Source organism: Myxine glutinosa, chromosome 1 (genome assembly GCF_964187855.1).
Source record: "Myxine glutinosa chromosome 1, kmMyxGlut1.1, whole genome shotgun sequence".
In the NCBI taxonomy this organism is placed as follows: Eukaryota; Metazoa; Chordata; class Myxini; order Myxiniformes; family Myxinidae; genus Myxine; species Myxine glutinosa.
Window position 1 is genome coordinate 44,416,274 of NC_136261.1, and position 24,725 is coordinate 44,440,998.

The 24,725-nt window shown below is 45.3% G+C and overlaps 1 protein-coding gene across 2 annotated transcripts in view; it reads right to left on the minus strand.

Moving 5' to 3' along the window:
* Positions 1 to 717: 717 nt before the first annotated feature.
* Positions 718 to 24,725, minus strand: part of DCAF15 (DDB1 and CUL4 associated factor 15) — a 75,348-nt gene continuing 51,340 nt past the window's right edge. For both annotated transcript variants that reach the window (XM_068110114.2, XM_068110123.2), the window contains exons 7-14: positions 21,636 to 22,394; positions 21,309 to 21,461; positions 20,829 to 20,914; positions 20,523 to 20,651; positions 19,715 to 19,797; positions 4,691 to 4,804; positions 2,366 to 2,478; positions 718 to 1,034 (exon numbers count right to left, since the gene is read on the minus strand). In XM_068110114.2, coding sequence (XP_067966215.1) covers positions 976 to 1,034; positions 2,366 to 2,478; positions 4,691 to 4,804; positions 19,715 to 19,797; positions 20,523 to 20,651; positions 20,829 to 20,914; positions 21,309 to 21,461; positions 21,636 to 22,394 — 1,496 coding nt within the window. In that variant the 3' untranslated portion in view covers positions 718 to 975. The remainder of the gene's footprint in view (positions 1,035 to 2,365; positions 2,479 to 4,690; positions 4,805 to 19,714; positions 19,798 to 20,522; positions 20,652 to 20,828; positions 20,915 to 21,308; positions 21,462 to 21,635; positions 22,395 to 24,725) is intronic.

Below are 24,725 nucleotides of genomic sequence, written 5' to 3' on the forward strand. Positions count from 1 at the left end.
TAGAGGAGATGCCTCCGCCAGGCTGAACAGTTTACGTTTTGTATCCCACCGAAAGGCCGGATCTGAATCCGGATCTGAACCAAAATCTAATCGGCTTGTTCTTGTCACTGAACCAACGCATCCACCAAGTTTTGCTAAAATTCATCTAAAACTCAGATATCGGTTATACTGTATATAATTTTTGGCTTCATCGCTCAATGGCAAAGAATCACTTTAACATTCTCATATCTGGATCTTTACCAAAATCGAATCAATTCTTCTTTGGCACACACCCAGGCTGTCCACTAAATTTCATCCGAATCTGTCCACAACCGAGATATTCTGCTCACAGACAGCGGTGAAAACACAACCTCCGCCCACCTATGGTGGTGGAGGTAATCAATTGTACAGTATTTTATTCTGAGATCATGATCTTTGTTTGACATTGAAAAAAAATTTGTGGACAAAATAAGAAATTTCATTTCACGCGTTTGCTGTTTGGCCCAAGTATTCTCTCCGGTAACTTATTTCACACAATGAGAACGTGTGGTACAAAAGTTTCTTCACCGGCATATTCGACGTACATTCTCATGCAAGCAGACTGCATCAGTTTACATTGAACAACAAATCTACAAACACTTTTCGCAAATCCACTTGCAGCTTTTAAGATGATATGATGCCGATTCATATGGCTGAAGTACGTCTGTTTGAGCAGTATTTCTGTAACAATGACAAAACTGATGGACTCTGTCCATTTTATTCAAAACACGAGATAAACTACTCACTAAATACGAGACAACCTGGAAAAAGAAATCGCTCAACGATGGAGTCGGAATAAACAATGGATGACATTTAACCCTCAAAAGAAACAGTACATGCATTCAAGTAGAGCAGAAATATTTGGAAGGCAATATTTCCTGTGACATGAGGCCCACGTTTCTCACGAGATGAGCAGCCATGCATCCACAGTTAGACGAGTCCTGGGGCATCAGATGTTCAAATCAGCAAGACCCCGACATTTCCCGCTGTGTTCTGCAGGAACCTTAATGACCGACCTAGAAAGCGGGGCAAATGGATGGAAACAAGGAAATATCAGGAATGACACTTTTCTCAGCAGTGCAGCAGAATTCAAAGAATTTGGATGAAAAATAAAAATTGAAATTGTCCCAGGAAAGGAGTACAAAACACTTTTCCTTTTTCCCCATTTTCATGGGATTTTCCCCAAAATAATCCCATTTTTATTGACGAGTATTGTGGCAATCTGTAATGCCGGCATAATAGATGGAAAATACTGGTACAAAGTATGAACAAACTTTTTCATGATGCGAAACGTCAATGGTTTGCTTCGCTCTGCGATTTATCTCACGCATTTGAGTTACGTGGTTGTGAAGCTTGCAATCAGAGGGCGATTCGAAGGATGGCGGTTCTCAACATTCACTGCATGGGGTATGATGTCATTACCCTGCTCGGTAGTGTAAAGCAGGGTCAAGCAATTGGTTCACTGTCTGTCTCTGTACGTCTGTCTGTCTGTCTGTCTGTCTGTCTATCTACGATTGAGGAATACTTCATTTCAATTGAATTTTATATTTTGAACACCAGAAACCTGCAGCTTAGCGGTACTTTGACTCTGAATTTGTCAAAATGTATGGCGTCTCATCCCGAGCGCACCTGCACTCATGGTAAAAGAATTGCTTCAGTCGGTCTTTCAGTCCGGCAGTCAAACAAAATTGAAAATCATTCCAAACAGGAAACTTAGTTATTAGGGACATCATAAAAGACACAAACAACAGGTATATAAACATAAACAAACAACACAAAGAATAACTAATATAACGTGTTAAATAAGGTGGTGTAAAAGAGGGAGTGTCAACGGTGGTAAACATACAATTCCATGGTTTGTTACTTGCAAAATCGAAGATTTGTCAAGTATATTGGTTGGTCTTGTGTGTTATTCCGTCTGTTTGTCTGTCTGTCTGTCAATCGCGTAGAGGTCACAATTTTAAACCGATGTTCATGAAACTTCACCAAATGGTAGAGTTGGTCATAAGGAAGAAGCCTATTCATTTTGAGGTCAAATTTCTAAAATTGGCATTTTTCATCCTATTAACTTGAAAATTGAACAGGAAATCCATAGCGCATCACTGAATTGGGAAAGCAACTATTTTGAGGTCAAAAGGTCAAACTTATAAAATCATCAATTTTCATCTGAAAAATAATCTATTTTCATCAGCTTGAACCAAAGCTTTGATTCCGATCGCCAAATTGAGTGGAAAAAATACTGATCGTAGAGAAAATTGCAGTTAAGATAGCAATGCATGCATTACTACTTCAAGCTGTTACACATTTGTCAGAATAACCAAAAGCGTTTTGTCAAGGTGTGCCTTGCCTTTGTAGACGGCCTCATTAGTGAGGCGGTTGACTGCATGACTCAGTGCGGTGGGCACTGAGCTTTTGGCCAGCAGGGCTGCACAGCTTTGCCGCCAGGTTCGCCAAAGAGCTCTGGGATAAGGTAGACGAAACACTTTGCTAAAGAAAAAATAAGATTATAACAATGGTGGACAAAAAAGAAAAAAGAAAAAAAAGGGATGTGAAGGAGAATGTAAGAAATAGTCCTGGAATTGTATGCAGAAATTAATCTCCTTATTCAGTTTTAAACAACGTGATTTCGCTATAACACGCTTTGTCTATCAGGGAACACTTTGCACACAACATGGAAGGTGCACGGTATAATGCGGTTTCTGAGCGGCCGTCGACAGTCTTTCTTGCGCTGCGTGGCTGGCTGTGCAGAGCGATACCGCTCAAATCTCAGTCCTTTGCCCGGCCATCTTGCTATGTGACGCGTCTTCAACCATCTTTACTTTTTATTGCGATTTATTTATCAGTGCCATCCATTGAAATCATGAATGGTAAGATTCTGATGACCCTATGCCTTCGACGCTCCCCCTAATAACTACCACTCACCCCTCGACCCCCACACCACATCAAGCAACCACCACCACATTTTAAGGTAAATACAATTTGATTGCATGAATAATTTTTATTTTTAAACTATTATTATTACCAACGTCCATCGCATATGTTTTCATTCATGTCTGTTTGTCTGTCTGGTTGTGTGGACGATATTGCAAAGTTTTGGACGGATTTGGATGAAATTTGGTGGGCCGGTTGGGAATGTGACAAGGACGAATTGATTCGATTTTGGTGAAGATCGGAATCCAGTTACTAAAATTTTATGCTCCTATGGTTGGTCGCGAGTGCCCCGGAAGCATTGACGGAAAGAGATTGGCAATTGTATGTGTGGGAAAATTGCATGCTTGGTCAGGGTCGCCCAGATAGCTCAGATGGCAGAGCACTGGTACAGGTTTTCCAGAGGACCTGGGTTTGATTCCTGGTCTGGGCATGCTATTTTCCCACATATGTTAATTAATTTATGTAGTTTATCCTTTCTTGATTCGCTATCTCTGTCCTGGCCCTCTCAACGCAGCCCTCACCTTTCCATTATTTATTATGGGAAAATTGTTGTCGCTCAATGCAATTTCACTTAACACGGTACGCTCGAGGAACGCATCCAACCGCGTTGCACGAGTATTTACTGTAAAGGGTGTTTCCCTAAAGAATGCCTTTTTTTCCCGAAACGAATCATCCGGTCGGGAAAAAAAGGCATTCTTTAGGGAAACACCCTTTACATGCACAGTCAATGGCAAATATTGGACATATGAGAGGGGAAAAGGCAGTTTAATTGAATCTCTCACACTCACTTTCCTACCAACACCGACACCCTCGTTCACTCTGTCATTCAATAATATCGTTTAATTCATCTCATCAATCTGTGCGTTGTTTGCTCAATTTATATATTTTATGCTGATCTGATGCTTATGCAAAAGCTTGTACATAAATCATATGCAGCCCAGACATCAGTGTACGATTACATTACGTTAACAAGAAAGAGCAATCAGATTGCAGACCCTCGCCAGGACGTTTTAGCGTTTTTTTTAAGGCTTGTGTTAAAACAAAAAAGGTGGCCGTACCACGTGACCGATGACGTCATCATCATTTAATTTTTCTCCACCAATTTATCCCTAGATGACACAATAAATTTCATCTTGATCAGATAGTTTTGTATTTGTCGAATTATGATGTCATAATGGAGGCACCTATGACATCATCATTAACACGTTATTCCGTTCTTTACAATGAGCCATGTCTCAATTTTTTCTATTCAGCACTTTCGGAGATATAGAGGTGCAAAGTTTTCAGTTTTTCCAAGATGGCACCCGTACGATGTGACATATGCCATAATTATCATTTAAAAATTCTACAGGAGAAGGCGCACCTATGGTGAAAATTTCCTGTCAATTGGACCAACGGTTGCAGAGAAAATCATATTTATTCTGTGAGGACAAACAAACAGACAGACAGATAAACAGACTCAAATGCAATACCCTCTCCTCTGGGGAGGGTAATTACAAGGACAGTTGCAGACTACGGGAAACAACTTCAGTATATGGGATTTGAAGTTGGGTTACTGCATCATGATATCTAATATTGGGTTCAATATAATATTGGGCTCTAACGAGATTCAGACAGAAATACTATAATTTAGAGTATAAAAGAGTACGAGCATGTGTACATGTATAATTACATCAGTTTGAAGGAATCGTTATTTTTGGGATGCAAGTGAAATCTCCAGTTCTCAAATTGGGATTCTTACGCTATTCTTGATTCATCAGCTCTGTCCAAGTCACCAATCCCAAGGACTCGAACAGCACCGTTGTGTAGGTCCCAGGCCACGTGCAATGCTGTTTGATATAGCTCCGGGGAATTACTGCCAGTACAGAAAATAATTAACTAAAGTGTGCACATTGAATAAATATAAAACACAAGCTCTTGTACAAGTGTACCATATACTGACTGCAAATTTGTGGCTTATCCAAAGGTCATTACAGCACTGGTCATATCTGGTCATGGACAAGTGTGTGTCCGTGTGGCTGACAAAGGCAATTGGCCCTGGAACATGTTTTTCAGGTTGGGACAGCCAGTAAAAGTGCCGACATTCTACATGCAGCCAATATGTGACATTGACTATTACTGAGCTCAAGCAGAAGACAATGTGAAAAGCAGCACTTTTTGATGACAACGTAATTTTGGCTGTCAGGCCACCAAATTCAGATTCTCAATTTTTACCTCCATCCACCTTTGGTTATGTTTTCACCCCTATCTGTCTGTTTGTTTGTCTGTCTGGTCGTGAACAAAATATCTCAAAAAGTTGTGGACAAATTCGGACAAAATTTGGCAGAGAGGTAATGTATGTGCCAAGGACGAAATAATTAGATTTTGGTGAAGATCTGAATATGGATTCGGATACGAGAATTATTTAATCTTCAAGTGATTTTTCACCCTTGACTGATAGGGCTAAAACCGATACATAGCATGATATGTCAAAAAGTTATTGATGGATTTGGACAAAACTAGGTGCACCGGTTGGGTGTGTGACAAGGACCAATCGATTCGATTTTGGTGAAGATCTGAATATGGATTCAGATACGAGAATTATTTAATTTTCAAGTGATTCTTCACCATTGAGAGATCGGGCAAAAAGCGATATATAATATGATATTTTAAAAAGTTATGGACGAGTTATGACTAAACTTGGTGAACGAGTTGGTTCGGTGACAAGAACATGCCGATTAGATTTTGGTTCAGGTCCGAATCCAGGTCCAGCTTATCATTGGGATACAAAACAAACTGTTCAGCATGGCGAAGGTATGCACTCTACCGAGTGCCGTTCTAGTTTTTTCAGTTTCGTAACTGGTCGAAATTCATTTAATGGTAGCTACTCAAAACTTGATAAAATGGCAGATCGATGTATTGAAGGGAAAAAACAAACAATTATAACAATACATTTCTATACGAGGCAAACATTTCCCCCCTACTTCCAAATAAGATAATCAGGGCTGCCAAAATCATGGTTAGGATGGTGGAGCTTAAGGGCCAAACACACATCACACTTGGATAAACCAGCATAAGCTCAAATAAAACAAAGCTATCAGCAGGTTAAGTAGCTGAAAAAGAAATCCTAACAATTGAATAGATATGAGTCGTCTTAGGCCAGGCAGGAATAACAAGTGAGTCAATGATATAGCATCGTTGGCATTTGAAGTCCAGCATTTCAGCCACAGGACAAAATCTAATGAGTGTTGTTACTCAATCCATTGTGTTGGCATGCCTTTGTGCATTTACACATTTACCAAACTGCCCCCCCTCCCCTCCTACTTTCTCAGGGTTTTACTACAAAAAACACCTCTATCTACTTCATTATATTCAACACATGCTTACTAACTCCTCCTCCCACCCTCCATCCCCTGCCCCTCCCCCCCCCCCCCCCACACACACACACACACACACACACACGTATGTATGTGTGTATATACAGTCGTGGCCAAAAATATTGGCACCCTTCGACTTTTTTCAAAAAATGCACCATGTCTTCCAGAAAAATGTTGAAATTAAAAAATATTTTGGTATCCACAAATGTATGTCGTTGGTTTTCAGTGGAACAAAACAAAAAAAGCTGAAAAAATTACTAAATCCTAGCTTATTCCACACAGAAATCCTAAAATGGCCCGGACAATATTATTGGCACCTTTTAGAAGTTGTTAGAAATAAGTAGATTTCAAGCAGGTGAATCTCCTTTACTTTGGAATTGAACTCACCTATGGGGAGTTGCAGGTGCCTGCAATATAAAAATCACTCATTCACCAGTTTGAATAGAGAAAAGGAGTCAATCTGCTGTTTTGTGTCACTGTGTGTACCGCAATGAGCATGGAGAAAAGAAAGAAAACCAGGGAATTGTCTGAGGAGTTCAGACACAAGATTGTAGCCAAGCATGGACAATCTCAAGGCTACAAAGTCCATCTCCAGAGACCTTGATGTTCCTGTGTCCACCATACGCAATGTTATCAGGAAGTTTAACGCCCATGGCACTGTAGCCAACCTCCCTGGATGTGGCCGAAAAGAAAACCTGTTCAAAGATTGCAGCGAATAATTGATCAAATGGTGGAGAAAGCACCTTAATCAACTGCCAAACAGATTAAAGCTTTCCTTCAGACACAAGATACGACAGTTTCAAATAGCACCATCCGTTGCCAACTCAATGAAAGGGGGTTCTGTGGTCGGAGACCCAGAAGGACTCCAATGCTGAGAGAGAGAGACATAAGAAAGCCCAACTGGACTTTGCCAAAACACACCTGAACAGGCCAAAATCCTTCTGGGAGAATGTCCTGTGGACAGATGAGACCAAAATTAGAGCTCTTTGGTAAAGCACATCATCTCTAGACTTAATAGCATCCTAGACTTAATATTTGGTCGCCCAGGCTTTGGGCAAAATAACTGCAGACAAGCGCTTCCTATAGCCATGAATGAGCTTCCTACACCTCTCTACCGGCAGTTTGGCCCACTCTTCTTGTGCAAACTGCTCCAGTTCTCCGAGATTTGAAGGGTGCCTTCTCACAGCTGCTGTTTTCAGATCTCCCCACAGGTGTTGAATGGGATTTAGATCTGGACTCATTGCTGGCCACTTCAGAACAGTCCAGTGTTTTGTCTTGAACCATTCCTGGGTACTTTATGAAATATGTTTGGGGTCATTGTCCTGCTGCAAGATCCATGACCTTTGATGGAGACCCAGCTTTCTGACACTGGGTTGAACATTGCGCTCCAAAATGCCTTGGTAATCTCCTGATTTCAAGATGCCATGCAAACATTCAAGGCACGCAGTGCTAGAGGCAGCACAGCAACCCCAAAACATCACTGAACCTCCTCCATGTTTGACTGGAGGGAAGGCGTTCTTTTTTTTTCTTCTTCATTTTGTTTTCTGCAAACATAGAGATGATGTGCTTTACCAAAAAGCTCTAATTTGGTCTCATCTGTCCACAGGACATTCTCCCAGAAAGATTTTGGTTTGTTCAGGTGTGTTTTGTCAAACTCAAGTCAGGCTTTCTTATGTCTCTCTCTCAGCAGTGGGGTCCTCCTGGGTCTCCTACCATAGAATCCCCTTTCATCGAGTTGACGACGGATGGTGCGAGTTGAAACTGTCGTACTGGTGTCTGAAGGTCAGATTGAATCTGTTTGGCAGTTGATCGAGGTGCTTTCTCCACCATTCGAACAATCCTTCGCTGCAATCTTCGATCAAGTTTTCTCTTGTGGCCACGTCCATGGAGGTTGGCCACAGTGCCATGGGCCTAAACTCCCTGATAACATTGCATACGGTGGACACAGGAACATCGTCGTCTCTGGAGATGGACTTGTAGCCTTGAGATTGTCCATGCTTGGCTACAATCTTGTGTCTGACCTCCTCAGACAATTCTCTGTTTTTCTTTCTTTTCTTCATGCTCATTGCGGTGCACACAGTGACACAAAACAGCAGATCGACTCCTTTTCTCTATTCAAACTGGTTGAATGAGTGATTTTCACCCCTCAGTCCAATGGGCTAAGGGGTATTGTCGTCACGGGCGTCGTCCGGGCGTCCGTCAACTTTTGGTTTCCGTCAATTTCAAGGAGAACGGCTTGTCCGATTAAATCCATTTTTGCAGTGTGTGTTGGGGTTGAGTAGAGGAAGGTTCCTTTCGAAAATGGGTGCGCTGCGATTTTCAATATGGCCGCCACGGCAGCCATCCTGGCATCCGTCAACTTTTGGTTTCCGTCAATTTCGAGCAGAACGGCTTGTTCGAGCAGAACTTAAATTTCGAGCAGAACTTAAATTCATTTTTGCAGTGTGTGTTGGGTAGAGGAAGGTTCCTTTCGAAAATGGGCGTGCTGCGATTTTCAATATGGCCGCCACGGTAGCCATCTTAAAATTGGTTTCCGTCAATCTCGAGCAGAACGGCTTGTCCGATTAAATCCATGTTTGCAGTGTGTGTTGGGGTTGGGTAGAGGAAGGTGCCTTTCGAAAATGGGTGCGCTGCGATTTTCAATATGGCCGCCACGGTAGCCAGCCATCTTGAAATTGGTTTCCGTCAATTTCGAGCAGAACGGCTTGTCCGATTAAATCCATTTTTGCAGTGTGTTTTGAGGTTGAGTAGAGGCAGGTTCATGGGCACGAAATCGATTCATGGGTTAATGAGCGAAAATTTATTTACTGCAAAATCCTACTCGGTATACAACTGCGCTTCAAATAACAAATTATCATCAATGCTTCCTTTCACCATGCATGGGCTGAGGGGTTACGCCCGCTTTGCGGTGCTATTTATTTTATATTGCAGGCACCTGCAACTCACCACAAGTGAGTTCAATTCCAAAGTAAAGGAGAATCACCTGCTTGAAATCTAATTATTTCTAACAACTTCAAAAACGTGCCCAAAATATTTATTGTCCAGGCCATTTTAGGAATTCTGTATGGAATAAGCTAGGATTCAGTAATTTATTCAGCTTTTTTTGTTTTGTTCCACTGCAAACCAAATAATTACATTTGTGGATACCAAAAGATTTTTTAATTTCAATAATTTTCTGGAAGAAATGGTGCATTATTTGAGAACACTAACACATTCTTTCAGAATTATTGGAATCTCCCGCGATGAAGCTATCTCTGAGGGCCTTTCACTCACTCACCGCAGGCAGGTAGGTGGTCTTTCTGTCTTCTACCGACTCCTCTCCGGCCTTGCACCCCCAGCTCTCTCTGTGCTCTGTCCCCCAAATATTCCTACAGGTCGCACAAGATCTGCCAGCAACCCTCTGATGGTTAAACTGCCGAAATCTCGGCTCTCCGCTCACCTTCACTCTTTCATTCCTCTTTTCTCCCGCCTCTGGAACAAACTCCCTCACTCCCTTCAATCCCACTCCTCCCTCCAGGTCTTTAAAACAGCTGTTCACCACCATCTCTTATCTTCCCCCATCCAAAACCTTGATCTTTTCTACCCCCGCTAATTCACCCCAGATCCACCTTGTTTGAAATTCCAACTTCTTTCCTGGAAGTCCTGGCAGTGTCCATATGTTTTATACCTCTCCCACTGCCCCCTTCCCACGCCCCCCCCCCCCCCCCAAAGCCCTCGCCCTCTCTCAGATCTCTCGATGTCTCCATGTCTCTCGGTCCCTGCTCTCAAATGTTGTGTTTGTGTCCTTCCCCCTCTCTCCCCATCTTGTCTACCGCTCCCTATGTTATATGTTTTATGTGTCGGTTTGTCTTTCTGTGTGATTAATGTTCGCTCTTTCACGAGCCTCGATCTTGTATACAACAAAAAAAAAAAAAAAAAAAAAAAAAAAAGCGCAAGAGTGCCAATATTTTTTGCCTCAACTATATTGTTGTGGATATGAGAATGGTGTTTTTTATTGTGTTTTTTATTGTATAGTACATTGTAAAATATCGCCCTCCTTCCTCCAGTTGTGTATAAAGGTCAAAAGGGCGTCCCGTAATTAGGTCATCAACAATCACGTTAGCCAATCATAGATTTCCTCCTTGTTGGTAGTTTATTTCCTTATTCTGTGTATTAGGCGAAGGCTTTGTCTTCCATTAATTAATACTCCATAGCACCGAATCAATTAAGAATAGCTCCCCTTCAATAATTCCATTTCCCAGCCAAACTCTCCATCTCTGGGTAAAGCAGTTCACAAGCGTGGGGTGCGCGCCCTCTCATTTCGCTGCTATAGTGAATATGTGCTCCGTGCTCTGTTTGAACAGGAGGGGCGGGGTCGCCAGGGAGAGGCAAGCCCAGGGCGCGCCACGAAGGGCGGGGCTGTTCAGCCCCATGCCCAAATAAGGAAACAAGCCCGTGGCTCGCCACGAGGGGCGTGGCGTCGGCGCCATGCCCAAATAAGGAGACAAGCCCGTGGGATTGCCATACAAGGTCACGAAACCGAGCACGGGGGGGAGGGCGGTACCGAAACCGACGAGGGCGTGTCACACCCGCGCTGAAGGTATGAGAGAAGGGTGCGACGATCGCAAAAGGAAGATACAGCAGAGATACGGCAGATGAGTCCAGGTGCGTAAGAGAGTTGGCAGTCCACCGGGAGAGAGATGAGAGTGCCAAGTAAAAAGATATACACCAGAGATACGGCAGATGAGTCCAGGTGCGTAAGAGAGTTGGCAGTCCACCGGGAGAGAGTTGAGAGTTGCACCGGAGTTGCGTGAGAGATACGGAAAGCCTTTGGGTGGTTGTTGCGTGAGATACGAAAAGCCTTTGACAAAGAGCCGCTTCAACCAGCCCCGTTTCAACCAGCCGCGTGAAGCCCTGACGGGGCAGCGAGTGACCCTGCCGGTGTGCGGTGTAAAGCTGAATACAAGGAGCTGCCGGCTCCTCGCTTCCCGCCCGGAGTGGACCTGCTCGCTGTGCCCTGTGATCCCACCTGCTCATCCCTCCAAACGATTCCTGTCCTTCCATCCTTTTGTGTACGTGAGTTTGTTTTGTGTGTTCTGTCCTGGGTAATAAGTTAAGCCTGTTTAGTTAAGCTAGCATTTCACTGTCTCCTTGATTCCTTCTGTCTTTATTTTATTATCTTTCCTTCTTCCTTGGTTATTTTGGTCCTGTAAATAGTAATAAATAATAGTCGTATTTCAAACCTTTTTGCCTTCGTCTTCCTCTTCTTCACATCCGTGTCGTCTTTGTCTTTTCCCTCATTGAATATCTGTGGCACGATTTGGCCAACGTTTCAGGAATCGGGTCTTAGTAATTGTTAATAGTTCGGGCCGCGGCCGCCATCCGCTCGGCAAATCAACACCTTATCCGCGGTCCGTAACAATTGGTGTCTGGGAGTGAGATTCGAGGCCCGAACCAAATTTTTAAACATCTAATAAATAAATTTTAAAAATTGGGTCAAAATTTGGAGCGGCCGAGATTGCAATAACATCTAAATTTAAGTCGTGCCATGGATGGTCAAGATGATCGGATGCTGGTGGGGGAGTTAGAGGGGGGTAGAATCGACCCAGGACCCCAGGGAAGAAGTGGGAAAAATGGAGGAGGAGAGCAAAGAAGGTGCGGTCGTGGGGGTTACAGGCACACAAAATGGCGGCCTCCCGTACGTGACGGCGATAGCCGGACCCGCAGTGCCAATGGACTGGGGCCTTTTGATGATGCATTTCAGTGCCGCTCTGATGGGTGACAGTAAGGGATTTGATGCAATGATGGCTACCCAGGGGCTAGACGCGAAAAAAGCGAGGCACGAAGCAAGGTACAACCCGGATGGATTTGAGGAGCAAATAAACGCCACGATGGAAAGAATACGGGAAGACATTGACAGCAGGGTGGGCGAAAAGGTCCCAAGGGTGCACGACGAGGTAAAGCGGGTCGAGAAGCGCTGGTTGAGCGAAGCGGAGAAAAGCGGGGGTAAAATGACGGGGATAGAGATCGCGACCCGGGGTGTGGGGCAGCCGGCGACCGTTGAGGTAGAAGAGGGAATTTTATTAAAGCCAACGGTCGTCAAGGTGAATAAAGAAAAGGTAGTGGTGGGTATCGTTGAAATTGAAAAGACGACGGAGGTAGCCCGGGAATTGAAGGGAGAAATGGATTATGTGCAAAGTCCCTGCCCACATCACGATGCTGTGCTTAATAACACCAATGAAAGTTTGCAGGTGGTGTTGGAGCGAAGGAGGAGGATCCCCCAGGTGAGTCGTGCTGTGTATTGTGCGGGGAGATTTTGTAGAAGGATGTTTGGCGACAAAAGAATTTTCGCGCGATTGGGGTCAATATGGCACCCGGGCATTGGTGAAGGGTCCCGTGTGAGTGGAAATGGCACGCGTGTGAAAAAAAGGTGTGCGTCAAGGGGTGAGCGTGTTACGAAGCGCGAGTGTGAAACCGAGTGCGAGCAAGAATGCACGTCGGGGTGTACGGAGAGTGAGTTGGTGGTGGCGCGAGTGCGAGAGGGCACATCGGAGCGCGAGTGTGAAACCGAGTGCGAGCGAGAATGCACGTCGGGGTGTACGAAGTGTGACACGGAGAATGAGTTGGTGGTGGCGCGAGTGCGAGAGAGCACATCGGAGTGCGAGTGTGAAACCGAGTGCGAGCGAGAATGCACATCGGGGTGTACGGAGTGTGACACAGAGAGTGAGTTGGTGGTGGCGCGAGTGCGAGAGAGCACATCGGAGCGCGAGTGTGAAACCGAGTGCGAGCGAGAATGCACGTCGGGGTGTACAGAGTGTGACACAAGGAGTGAAAGCGATACGGAGTGTACGTGCGAGGGTGAGTGTGACACGGAGAGTAAAGTGGTGGTGGAACGTGTGCGAGGAAGCACACCTGAGTTGGTTGTGGCGCGGGTGTGGGAGAGCCCATCTGAGCGCGTTAGTGGGTGGATGCAAGAGTGCACGCCCATGGTGAGTGGTACGGGGTACGTACCGAGTGGGGAGAGTGCGCAAGACGGTGCGCGAGGTGTGTTAAGAAAGTGTGCGAACGGCAAGTGTGCGCGAGAGGTGTGGTGTGTAACGGGGAGTGCGGTGGTGGAATGGACGGAGTGTGTGGGATGCACTGGAGGCGCCGAGACGCCAGGTTTTGTGAGTGTGAAACGGGTCGCGTATGCAAGTGAAGCATCGACATTGAACGGGTTAGCGTTTAGGGTGACGGATAGCCGACGCGGGCGCTCGGTGCGCGGTGCGCTTTGTTGGATGCTGGGCCCCGCACGGTCGAGTCCGGGCCTTGTCGGGCGAGGCGACCGGTCCGGTTCAGGGGCGAGTAGGAGGAAGCGGCACGGTGCCCCCTGGTGGGGACGGGGTTCCGACCGGGCGAGCCTCGGTCATCGGGCCCGGGACCGCAAGGTACCGAGCCGCGATGATGCGTGGAACCTCGGCCCAAGCATGCCTCCTTCCCAGAGTCGTGAATGCCGGACGGATCCAACTGCAGGCGACCAAACCACCCGAATTCATTGCTCGGCTTTGCGAAGACGAGTTTTAATGATGTCATGACGCACCGAGGCTCAGATAAAGCGGACTGTGATGATGAGGATAGTGTTTTTGATCCGAAATTTAAAAAAAGTGAATAGAATTGGCAGTAATTGGAAAATTTTTGATTGGTTGCAATTGGATGAGCCAAATTGGTAGTGAGAGATGCCCGATGTGGTGGGGTGGCAACTCTGCCATCCCTCACAGCGGGGGCAAAGGAGCACTAGTTATGGGGTTGGCAGTGAAAACTAGCCCGGGAGGGTTAGGATATAGTGTGTAGGGATCTAGAGAAGATGACCGTAGGTAACGTTAAGGTTAGGTAGCAACATTGAACCGGTAGTGGGGACATAGAGAGGGTAGTTGGATGATAATGACGCGGGAGCGCAATAATGTAAGGGGCGACGGGGAAGCACGAGTTTTAGCAGGGCACCAGGTAGATTAGATGATGACGTGTGAGTGTTGGAGGTGTATTCAGAAGTGTATTGTGAAAAGTGTATGAGTGAGTGTTGATATCGAGCAAATGAGGAATTGCTAGGCAATGCTCGGGAGAGATGTGTGTGTGACTGTGGGAGAATTTGGGTGCCTGAGGCAATGGTGTTTGAGAATCGAAAGTGTATTGAGCGTGGAAGTGTATGGAGCCGTGAGTGAGGAACGATTGAGATTGCACAGGTGTGCAACTGAACAGGTGTATGGAGCAGTGTATGAGTGAGTGATGGTGATGTGTGCTGTGTTGACCAAATGGTCCAGGGAGGAAGGAGGGTGCAGGTGGCACCAGGTGTGATTGCACAGGTGTGCAACAACAGGAGGTATGGAGAATGGTTGTGTGGATTACATGGAGTGTGGAATATATGGAGTATGGAATGGATGGTCGTGGAGTGAGTATGGTGGAAACTGTGGAGTGGAGTGGATGGTGCGAAGGTGTGGATGGGGAAAAGGAGGATGGACCCCCATCAGGAATACCCGGGGAGGGTAGGCTAAGAGTTAGGTAGAGGGTATAGGTAAATTGTGGTTGGATATTGCCATCTGTGGTGCGTGTGGAGGAATGGAGTTTGAATGGGTGCATTAGTGTTGTGCAAATGGCTGGGCGTGTAGGCTGTTAGTGTGTGTAGTTGGTTGACACTCCGCCACTGTTAGGATGTCAGCCAGGTGAGGCCGCAGGTGGGCTCTGGGAGCCGGTAGAGTTGTTGTGGATGGGGCCCGAGGATCCAGAGGACGGACCCGGGTAGCCCAGTGCCAGAGGGCACCGAGGGGTGACAGAGCCAGGAGGGGCCTTCCCCAGTTAGATAGGTTAGGGTGAGGAGCTAGGTAAGCTCGGGTGGCAACTACAGTGGTGGAGGTGTGCAGGTGGTTAGACCTGCTGGGAGAGCTGCACGACCCAGCCCGGAAATTGTGCAAGGGCACCGGGAGATGAATCGGGGGAGTGAGACCCCAAATTGATGAAGCACCACAGTTTGGTCAGTGGGAATTTGGTTCTTAAAACCGCATAGAGTAAGATGGCCAATGGTTTGGCAGGGAAAGACCCAGGGTAGTGTAAAGTGTGTTAATGTCATTTAGAGGATAGTTTGGATGGAGGTCTCCTCGCACCATCTGCATCCACTCACCTGACGTGACAGGACTCCACACCATGCCATGGTTGTTTTTATTATTTTTGGTGCAAATGTTTTTGATTGTGAGACGCATCATGACGTGGGTGTGACATTGTGCTGATGTTCCATCTCTCCCTCCTTATGAGGATTGATGAATTGGGTGATGGCAAATTTTGGTTAGAGGGATTGTGGGGGACGAATTTGGTGTAGGAGATATGGGGAAGACGTGACAGTAGTGACGAATTTGTAAATGTGTAGATGTTGTAAATATGGGGTAAGGGCAAGGGTAGAGTAGGTGACAGGGGTGGTGACGTACGGTAGGGACGAGCTTTTCTCCGCTCCGTCTCCATACGCACCTCGCCTTGCATTGCCTTTATTGATGTGTACCCTTGTGACCTTACCCCTCGCTCATCTGTCTTTTTCCCCCGCCCTTGTCTCCCACATGAGGACTGTGTGCCACTGGGCGCCGAGGGGAGCGTGCGTGAGTCCGCCATTGTGCGCCCGAAACTCCCGGAACCAGCTGTCTGCATCGATGCACCACCTTATGGACCACATGTCTGTGGCTGAGCACCACTTATGGACCCCATGGGTTGGGGCATGGCCCCTCTGCTGGAACCGGCCATGAAGGCCCGAGATCTTGCTGGCGGACCTGGGTCACAGGGCACCTATGCCCCACAGGTGAACCACACAATAGTCGGCCGTGTGGGCCATAAATAAATAAAGATGGACACGTTTGTGCACTTTTATTGCAAATAGGCCGCCAGCAAAGAAGATGACAACATCTGGAAGATAGCATTAGCCAGCAGAGGGAGCCGAAGAGCAAGACACCACCAAGGGTTTGTTGTTTTTATTTTATTATTGAACAGTGATGACTGTGCACCGATTGGTGCTTGATGGTGTAGTGGTGCGTTTTTGGGTGCTTCCTGGTGCGTCGATGCAGAGCAGACCGTCTCCCCCCCCCCCCCCCCCCCCCCAAAAAGAACAATCACAGGTACTGGGTTAGTTTTGTAAATAAAATAGCATCGTTGTAAATAATGCGCCCCCACCGTAAATGTATAGTTTGAAGACCATTCCGCAATTCGGTTAGTTGTGGGCGTGAATCTGTTAGGCAGGGTGCAATGGAGCAGCGGGACATATTTATTTATGTTTTAAAACTGTCGCACTCAGGGTCAAGTTAAATGTAGAGGGAACTACACCTACGTGCCACACTAAAAGTAAAAGTAATAGGCCCGGGAGGTGCCTAAGAGGAGGAGGGTGCAGTGTTGTGGATATGAGAATGGTGTTTTTTTATTGTGTTTTTTATTGTATAGTACATTGTAAAATATCGCTCTCCTTCCTCCAGTTGTGTATAAAGGTCAAAAGGGCGTCCCGTAATTAGGTCATCAACAATCACGTTAGCCAATCATAGATTTCCTCCTTGTTGGTAGTTTATTTCCTTATTCTGTGTATTAGGCTAAGGCTTTGTCTTCCATTAATTAATACTCCATTGCACCGAATCAATTAAGAATAGCTCCCCTTCAATAATTCCATTTCCCAGCCAAACTCTCCATCTCTGGGTAAAGCAGTTCACAAGCGTGGGGAGCGCGCCCTCTCATTTCGCTGCTATAATGAATATGTGCTCCATGCTCTGTTTGAACAGGAGGGGCAGGGTCGCCAGGGAGAGGCAAGCCCAGGGCGCGCCACGAAGGGCGGGGCTGTTCAGCCCCATGCCCAAATAAGGAAACAAGCCTGTGGCTCGCCACGAGGGGCGTGCCGTCATCGCCATGCCCAAATAAGGAGACAAACCCGTGGGATTGCCATACAAGGTCACGAAACCGAGCACGGGGGGGAGGGCGGTACCGAAACCGATGAGGGCGTGTCACACCCGCGCTGAAGGTATGAGAGAAGGGTGCGACGATCGCAAAAGGAAGATACACCAGAGATACGGCAGATGAGTCCAGGTGCGTAAGAGAGTTGGCAGTCCACCGGGAGAGAGTTGAGAGTGCCAAGTAAAAAGATATACACCAGAGATACGGCAGATGAGTCCAGGTGCGTAAGAGAGTTGGCAGTCCACCGGGAGAGAGTTGAGAGTTGCACCGGAGTTGCGTGAGAGATACGGAAAGCCTTTGGGTGGTTGTTGCGTGAGATACGAAAAGCCTTTGACAAAGAGCCGCTTCAACCAGCCCCGTTTCAACCAGCCGCGTGAAGCCCTGACGGGGCAGCGAGTGACCCTGCCGGTGTGCGGTGTAAAGCCGAATACAAGGAGCTGCCGGCTCCTCGCTTCCCGCCCGGAGTGGACCTGCTCGCTGTGCCCTGTGATCCCACCTGCTCATCCCTCCAAACGATTCCTGTCCTTCCATCCTTTTGTGTACGTGAGTTTGTTTTGTGTGTTCTGTCCTGGGTAATAAGTTAAGCCTGTTTAGTTAAGCTAGCATTTCACTGTGTCTCCTTGATTCCTTCTGTCTTTATTTTATTATCTTACCTTCTTCCTTGGTTATTTTGGTCCTGTAAATAGTAATAAATAATAGTCGTATTTCAAACCTTTTTGCCTTCGTCTTCCTCTTCTTCACATCCGTGTCGTCTTTGTCTTTTCCCTCATTGAATATCTGTGGCACGATTTGGCCAACGTTTCAGGAATCGGGTCTTAGTAATTGTTAATAGTTCGGGCCACGGCCGCCATCCGCTCGGCAAATCAACACCTTATCCGCGGTCCGTAACAATATATATGTATATATGGTATATATATACTATACAAGAGAGCCGTGTGTGTTTGTGTGTGTGTGTGTGTCTTTTGTGTGTGTGTTTTTTTTTTTTTGTATACAAGTTCGAGGCTCGTGTAAGAGAGTCTGTCGGTGTGTCGCCATTTTTCTCAGCGATGGCTGAACGGATCTTCGTCAAACTTTCAGAGGTTCATCCATGAGTGTCTGGCAGTGTTTCAGGCAAAAAAACAAAACCATATTTTGAAAAAGAAAAAGGTCGTTATTTAGCTTTAGTCTTTTTTTTTAGTACGTTCTTAGTACGTTTTTAGTACTTTAGCTTTAGTACGTAAAAAATAACACTATTTTTTTTTTTTTTTTTATCGCTCTATACTGCCTAAGCCTTCTTGATTAATGACAGTTATATGCAAGTACACATTCACATAAATAAATACAAAATAATCACCAGACATTTGAACACAAATAATAAAACAATTCCAGAAGCGGTCCAAGTTGGTGGTAAGGCTTCTTCCTCTTCCTGCACGTCATCATACTTCACTCAGAAATGTGATAAACGGCACATTCAGCCGCATATATTCAACGAAAAGGTAAAATGACGATTTGACATGTGTGATGGATTCTGATTTGGATGTAATTGCTTTCCCATTATATTTGCCCTCATTTCCATCAATATGTTAATGTTTCTTTTTCGCTTGAGCAATGCCGGGTACTCCAGCTATAAACACTTTTATACTTTACTCGGGGTACAAATACAAATACAACTTTGTCTGGGGGGGTAACATAGGCTATGTGGCCGTGTCCTCATTCGGGAGTATGGGGGACCGGGAGAGGGGCGTAAATTCTCCATGTAAGTGTGTACCGTGTAGCGCCACAGGGTATTACAATTTCCTTTTTTACCTGTGCAATACTGAGGTTATGAAGCACTCTTTGCATGGGAAAATCTTTCCTCCTTCCTTCCCTCCCTCCCCCAAAACAGAGGGGCCTGTCAAAGCCACCCCACCCCCCAAAAGATGTATATGTAGTACATCTTTCCCCTCCCTCTCCCCTCACCTCTTCCTCCCCTCCCCCTTCCACTCAACCTACTCCCTTCCTCACCCCTCCCTCTCCTGCTCCCTCCCAGCAACAGCAGGAGTACAAGTACTGCTGCTGGTAAAAATAAATAAATAAAATAAGCCTGGTGTTGGCTTAACGGTCAGGGTGCTGGCTTGGGGTACTGGGGTCCTGAGTTAAAATCCCGGCCGGTCGTTGAATTAACACCAGATGGGGTTCACTCAGCCTGTCATCCTTCCGAGGCCAGCGAAATGAGTACCGGCTTACAGAGATGAATGGGCCATTCAAGTATCCTGCGTAGGAGGGATGCCTCGACCCAGATTTGTGCACAATAGTCAAGAAACTGCTTCGGCAGCCATATGTATCTTTTGATGCAGGAGTGGACATCATCATCATATATGTATATGCACATCTGTGCATCTGTATATAGCTCTTTGTCAATTAACTATTTTCCTTTTCCAAATAAGCACTTGTCTTGGATAAAAATCCAAGACAGTTAGCTGTATCAAACTAAAGCAAGTAAAAACATTCTGAGCAACAAAGCACACCTGCAAGACTGGTGAATATCGACAGGGTAGGCAAGCAGGAGTAGACCAATGGATATCACCACACTGTCTTCTTCAGGGCAAACCTTCACAATGAAAAGACCCATTTATAGTGAAACATCCACAATTCTTGCACAAACTAGTATACCTCTAATCAAATTCACTGCCCACTGTCAGTCTGCTGCCTTTTTACTCTCGGTCATCTCACTCTTCTACAAGCCTTGATATTGTATAAAAATAAATAAATAAGATGAGATAAATGCAACAAGTATATATAATCCTTATAAAATGGTGATCAGAAAATGTTCATGCAGAAGTTACAACAAAACAACTAGAATGACACTCGGTAGATAGCATACCTCCGCCAGGCTGAGCAGTTCATGTTTTGTATCCCACTAATAGGCCAAATCTGGATCCAGACCCGAACCAAAATCAAATCTGCTTGTTCTAGTCAACTGATCAACCACGTTTTGCCATAATCATCCACAACTTTGAAATATACATGTATATTGTCTTTGGCGCATTGTCTCAATAACGAAGAATCAAAAAATTATCGTATTCGGATCTTCACCAAAAATCTCATCAATTCATTAATCTAATTAATCAATTCGTCATTGTCACACACCCAACATGTCCACCAAGTTTCCTCCGAATCTGGCCATAACTTTTGAGATATCCTGCTCACAGACAAACAAACAGGGGTGAACGTAATCATTGAAGACAGAAAAGAAGGATCGCAATCGCCTCCACCCTTCTTGTGATCCAAACGATCACCTTCGGATTAAACAAATTTCAAATCAGGGAAACTTACTTCCATAATGACAACGTCATAGTCAGTAAAAGAGCAGAAACGATGTGCCCAAGAAGCTTCGGTGCGGATGATTTCGCTGATCAAAAACTCAAAATCCAGGCAGAGCTGTTCCACACATAGGTGTGTGTCCTAAAACACAGATAATCCATATTCTTATCAACTCCATGCGATTAATAGCTTAACAGGTTGAACATTTTAATGTCACCCATAGATGACAACTTCATGGGCTATGGGATGACTTGTCCTCAGAGTAAAGATGGAAAAAGAAAGTTCAAAAGAAAGAAAAACATAAAGGTGTGTGTGTACCTGTGTACTGGGCTCTCCGATGGGTTCAAGTTCACAGTTCATTAAATCTGTGACCACGATAGGCATAATGTTCTTGTTCTCGAAACCTGTACAACCCAATACATTGTTAATTTCACATAGTCAATAAGTAGACTATACTTCCTTATAACCAAAACCTCGGCACATTCAAATGTCATATTGTGCACGCGCACGCATGTACGTACGTACACGTACACACACACACACACACACACACACACACACACACACACACACACACACACACACACACACACACACACACACACACACAAACACACACACACACACACACACCAAAACCTCAGCTACCTGTCACTGGATATTAGGTGAAAAATAAAAAGGGCTTAAAACAATTCACCAATGCTCATGCACTTTACTTTGTCACATGCTGGTACAATGTGAAGTGCTCTGTGGGTAAATCACGCATAACTTGTGCAGTTCAGCACGACTCATCCATACCTGATGCACGTGCATTCCCCGCCATGGATCCTCCATAGAGAGTGCGTGTGTATGATACTAAACTAGGCTCTGTGGCATCCCATTCTACTGAGACACACACTGCTGTAGGACTGGTGCCTGCTGTAGGACTGGTGCCTGCTATATGTCCACCGCCTACACACCAGACAAATATTCAAGGGAGGTGTGGAAAGGAGTGTGGGAGGGACGTCAAGACTGCAGTCAAAATTCTCCGTGTACTCCTATGCCATAAATTGTGTCTGCTAGAAATAAAAAGTTACGAAAAGAAGAGTGAAAAGATCTTTGCACAACATTGACCAACAATAGTACCTTGGCTCTCAGAGTCTGCCCCATTACTTTCTTTCTGTTCTTCGCTGCACATGCCATCCTGCGTAGTCGGAACCTCTCCATTTCCACAAGAAACTATGCTTGCTGAACACAACACACTATCCTTAACCTGGGAATCATTCATGCTCAAAGATTCTCGAACAGATTCTGCAAATTGTTGGTATCCTGGTCTTCTTACTTCAAGAAAGGAGGGCAGGTCTTCATCCCTCGAGGAGCCCGACGCCTCGCCCCGAGGCTGAGCACGCCTAAACACTTCACTTGCAAACTCTCGCACCACAGAGCAGCGGTCCGAAGCCGTTGCATCCCGTCTTCCAGTGACCCACTCTTCACACGCCTGCGCAGATTGTGTAGCCATAGTTTCAGGCCTTCTTGTTAAAATCTCTGAAGTTTGATGATACAAAGGGTCTGGAGACTTTCTGGCCAAATGCCTTTGGTATTGTTCTGATAGCAAATCGCCATTGTAGGTCTTGCTTTTAAGGGATTCCGAAGACTCCATGGCCATTGAAGAGTGAGGAGAGGATTGGAGGGTGCTTTGCCTCAAGGTATTGCTATCATGGACCGTGTTCAACTCGGGGAAGAATTTTGGCACAGCAACAGCGCCCCCTTTGGCATTGGGAGCGCAAGGCAGACGCTCTTCTAATCCCTCTGCCTCAAGCCTCGGTGTGCAGTCAGCACTCTGTTTGGTGCAAAACCTTGAAGACTCCGTTCTTCGTGTGCACAACAGGCCATGCTTTGCATTTTCTGATAAAAACAAAAAAACACGATTATATTACATCAGCATAATCTTTTCTACCATACAATGATGCTGTTGTTAGCGAACGCACATTGGACTGGGATTCCATTCCGAATTCGGTCTGCTACTTTATCAATTACTGAGCCACTGTGCCACTGATGCAGCGCTCGTGTATTCCAGCAGCAAATTGCGATTTGTTCAGGCTGCTGGTGATAACTCGGCTCCTTTTCACAAAAGACACGGTGGGATCTACAAAATCCACTAACTAATACTAGCAGATGGTGTACCCAGCTTAACATCCATCCGAGGGATGGTGCTCATTATGATCCAATGCCCTGATGACAGTTTGGGTGTTTCATTGAGAGTTCCTCACTGCCTGAGCTGCTTTTCTATTGTGAAAGTTGGCATTGAAACTATTTGCGTCAAACAAAGCTCCTTTTGCAACTTCTTGGAACACTTTTTACAGTGATGTCCGTGAATTTTACATCGCATATGTAGAATAAAGACGATAAATAGGAGATATTAGTATACATTTCTACTTGCATACAAAATCTAGGTACACAAAAAAGTGCGGAGAAATTGGCTAAAAAGCAACATACTGAGTGTGGCAAAAGTTGGACATAATAATAAATAGGAAATGATGGGAGAGAGGAAGTAAGAAACAGAGTATGTTCCAAGTAAGAGGATTTAAAAGAAGAGCACAAAAGTGTATAGGTGAGCAGAAAGCTTGGATTTTAAGACTTTAATCAGTGGGAGTTACTGGAAGAGCCAGTGTGTTCTGGAGGAGCTGGGAAGAGCTGGAGGGCTGAGACAGCAGATGGAGGCTGGACTGGAGGTGAGGGAGTAAAACAAAAAAGCCACACACATATCTGAAATGTGACGAAACAGGCTCTGTGCTTTGGCCTCATCATGGGAGATGCCCATCAGCTATACCTATAAAAGGCAAAAAGCTCTCTCTCTCTCACTCTCTCTGTGTTGTATGTGTTCTATGCACAGTCACATATTTTAAGTTACAAACCCCAAACTCAGGGTACCAATACAACTTTGTATGAGGGGTAACATAACATAAGCTATTTGGCTGCAGCCTCACACGTGCGTGTGGAGAGCCAGAGGGGGGAGTAAATTCCCGATGTAATTATGTGTACCATGTAGTGCCACTTGATTGTGGTGGCAGAGGATATTACAATTTCCTTTTTTTTTTTCCTGGGCAACGCTGAAGTTAAATCACTCTTCACACGCACGCACGGGTTCTAAACCCTTCCCTCTCCCTCCATTCCCCTTCCTCACCCATTACTCTTCCCCTTCCTCTTCCTCTTCCTCTCCTTCAGGCAACGCCGTGTATTTCTTCAGCTAGTGTTGAATTATTTCCATGAACCTAGATTTTCAATCCATGAACTAAAAAATTTTTTAAATCCAAAAGGTTTCCATGAACCTAAAAAAAATTGATTCCACAGAATTCAGGAGAGGCAGATGTGATACTGGCATACCTGTCCACAGGTGAGAGCAGTACCCAATTGAGCTGCAGACAAAGGACTTGTAAGCTGAGAGTAATTCGGATTTTCCAAGGAATGACTTAGAATGACAGAAGATGCCCAGCATCTGCAACTGCCATTTGAGGCCAGCTTTGCTATATGGTTGGCCCAGGAGAGGTCATGGCTGACGGTAAGGCTTAAAAAGTGCAAGAAACTGAACATCTTCTAATGGCTATTGATGAGGTATTGATATAGCTGGGTTAATTTAACAATTATTTCAGGGTGACAGAGTGAGAAAGTCAGAAAGCCAGGCATGAGTGAGCATGCCAAGCAGTAAAGGATGGCAGACGTTGAATACCCGAGATATGTCCAAGGAGATGGTCCTGAGTTATTGCTTGCGATTTAAGGCCTCCACTCATTACTGAGAAGCAGTCCATAAGAGTGCCAGGAAGGGAATCCAGAATGATGGTCAGGCCGTTTTAAAAGAGGAATGACTGTGCACCAGTAGCAATGATTGATTCCACAACTTTACTTGTAATCGGAAGCAAGCTTACTGGTCTGTGGTTGATAGGATCTGTTTTTGCAACCTTGTTGGTGGATTTCCAGGCAGAATGGGAGTGATGTTGGCAAACTGGAGGCATCTCAAGGAAGATTGGCTGAAGAGAGAATATAAAGGAGAAGCAATTTTACAGAATTTCAATATCAGAATTATTTGGTAGCCTCAAATGTAAAAATTTCCACTCTCCCTTCTTTGTAAAGTGCTTTGAGATTTCATGTCTAAATTAAAAGTGCAATTCAGATTTTGATTGATTGATACGACACAGCTTATTATTATATATTCTGTGTGATGTAAAAAAGATTAGGTAG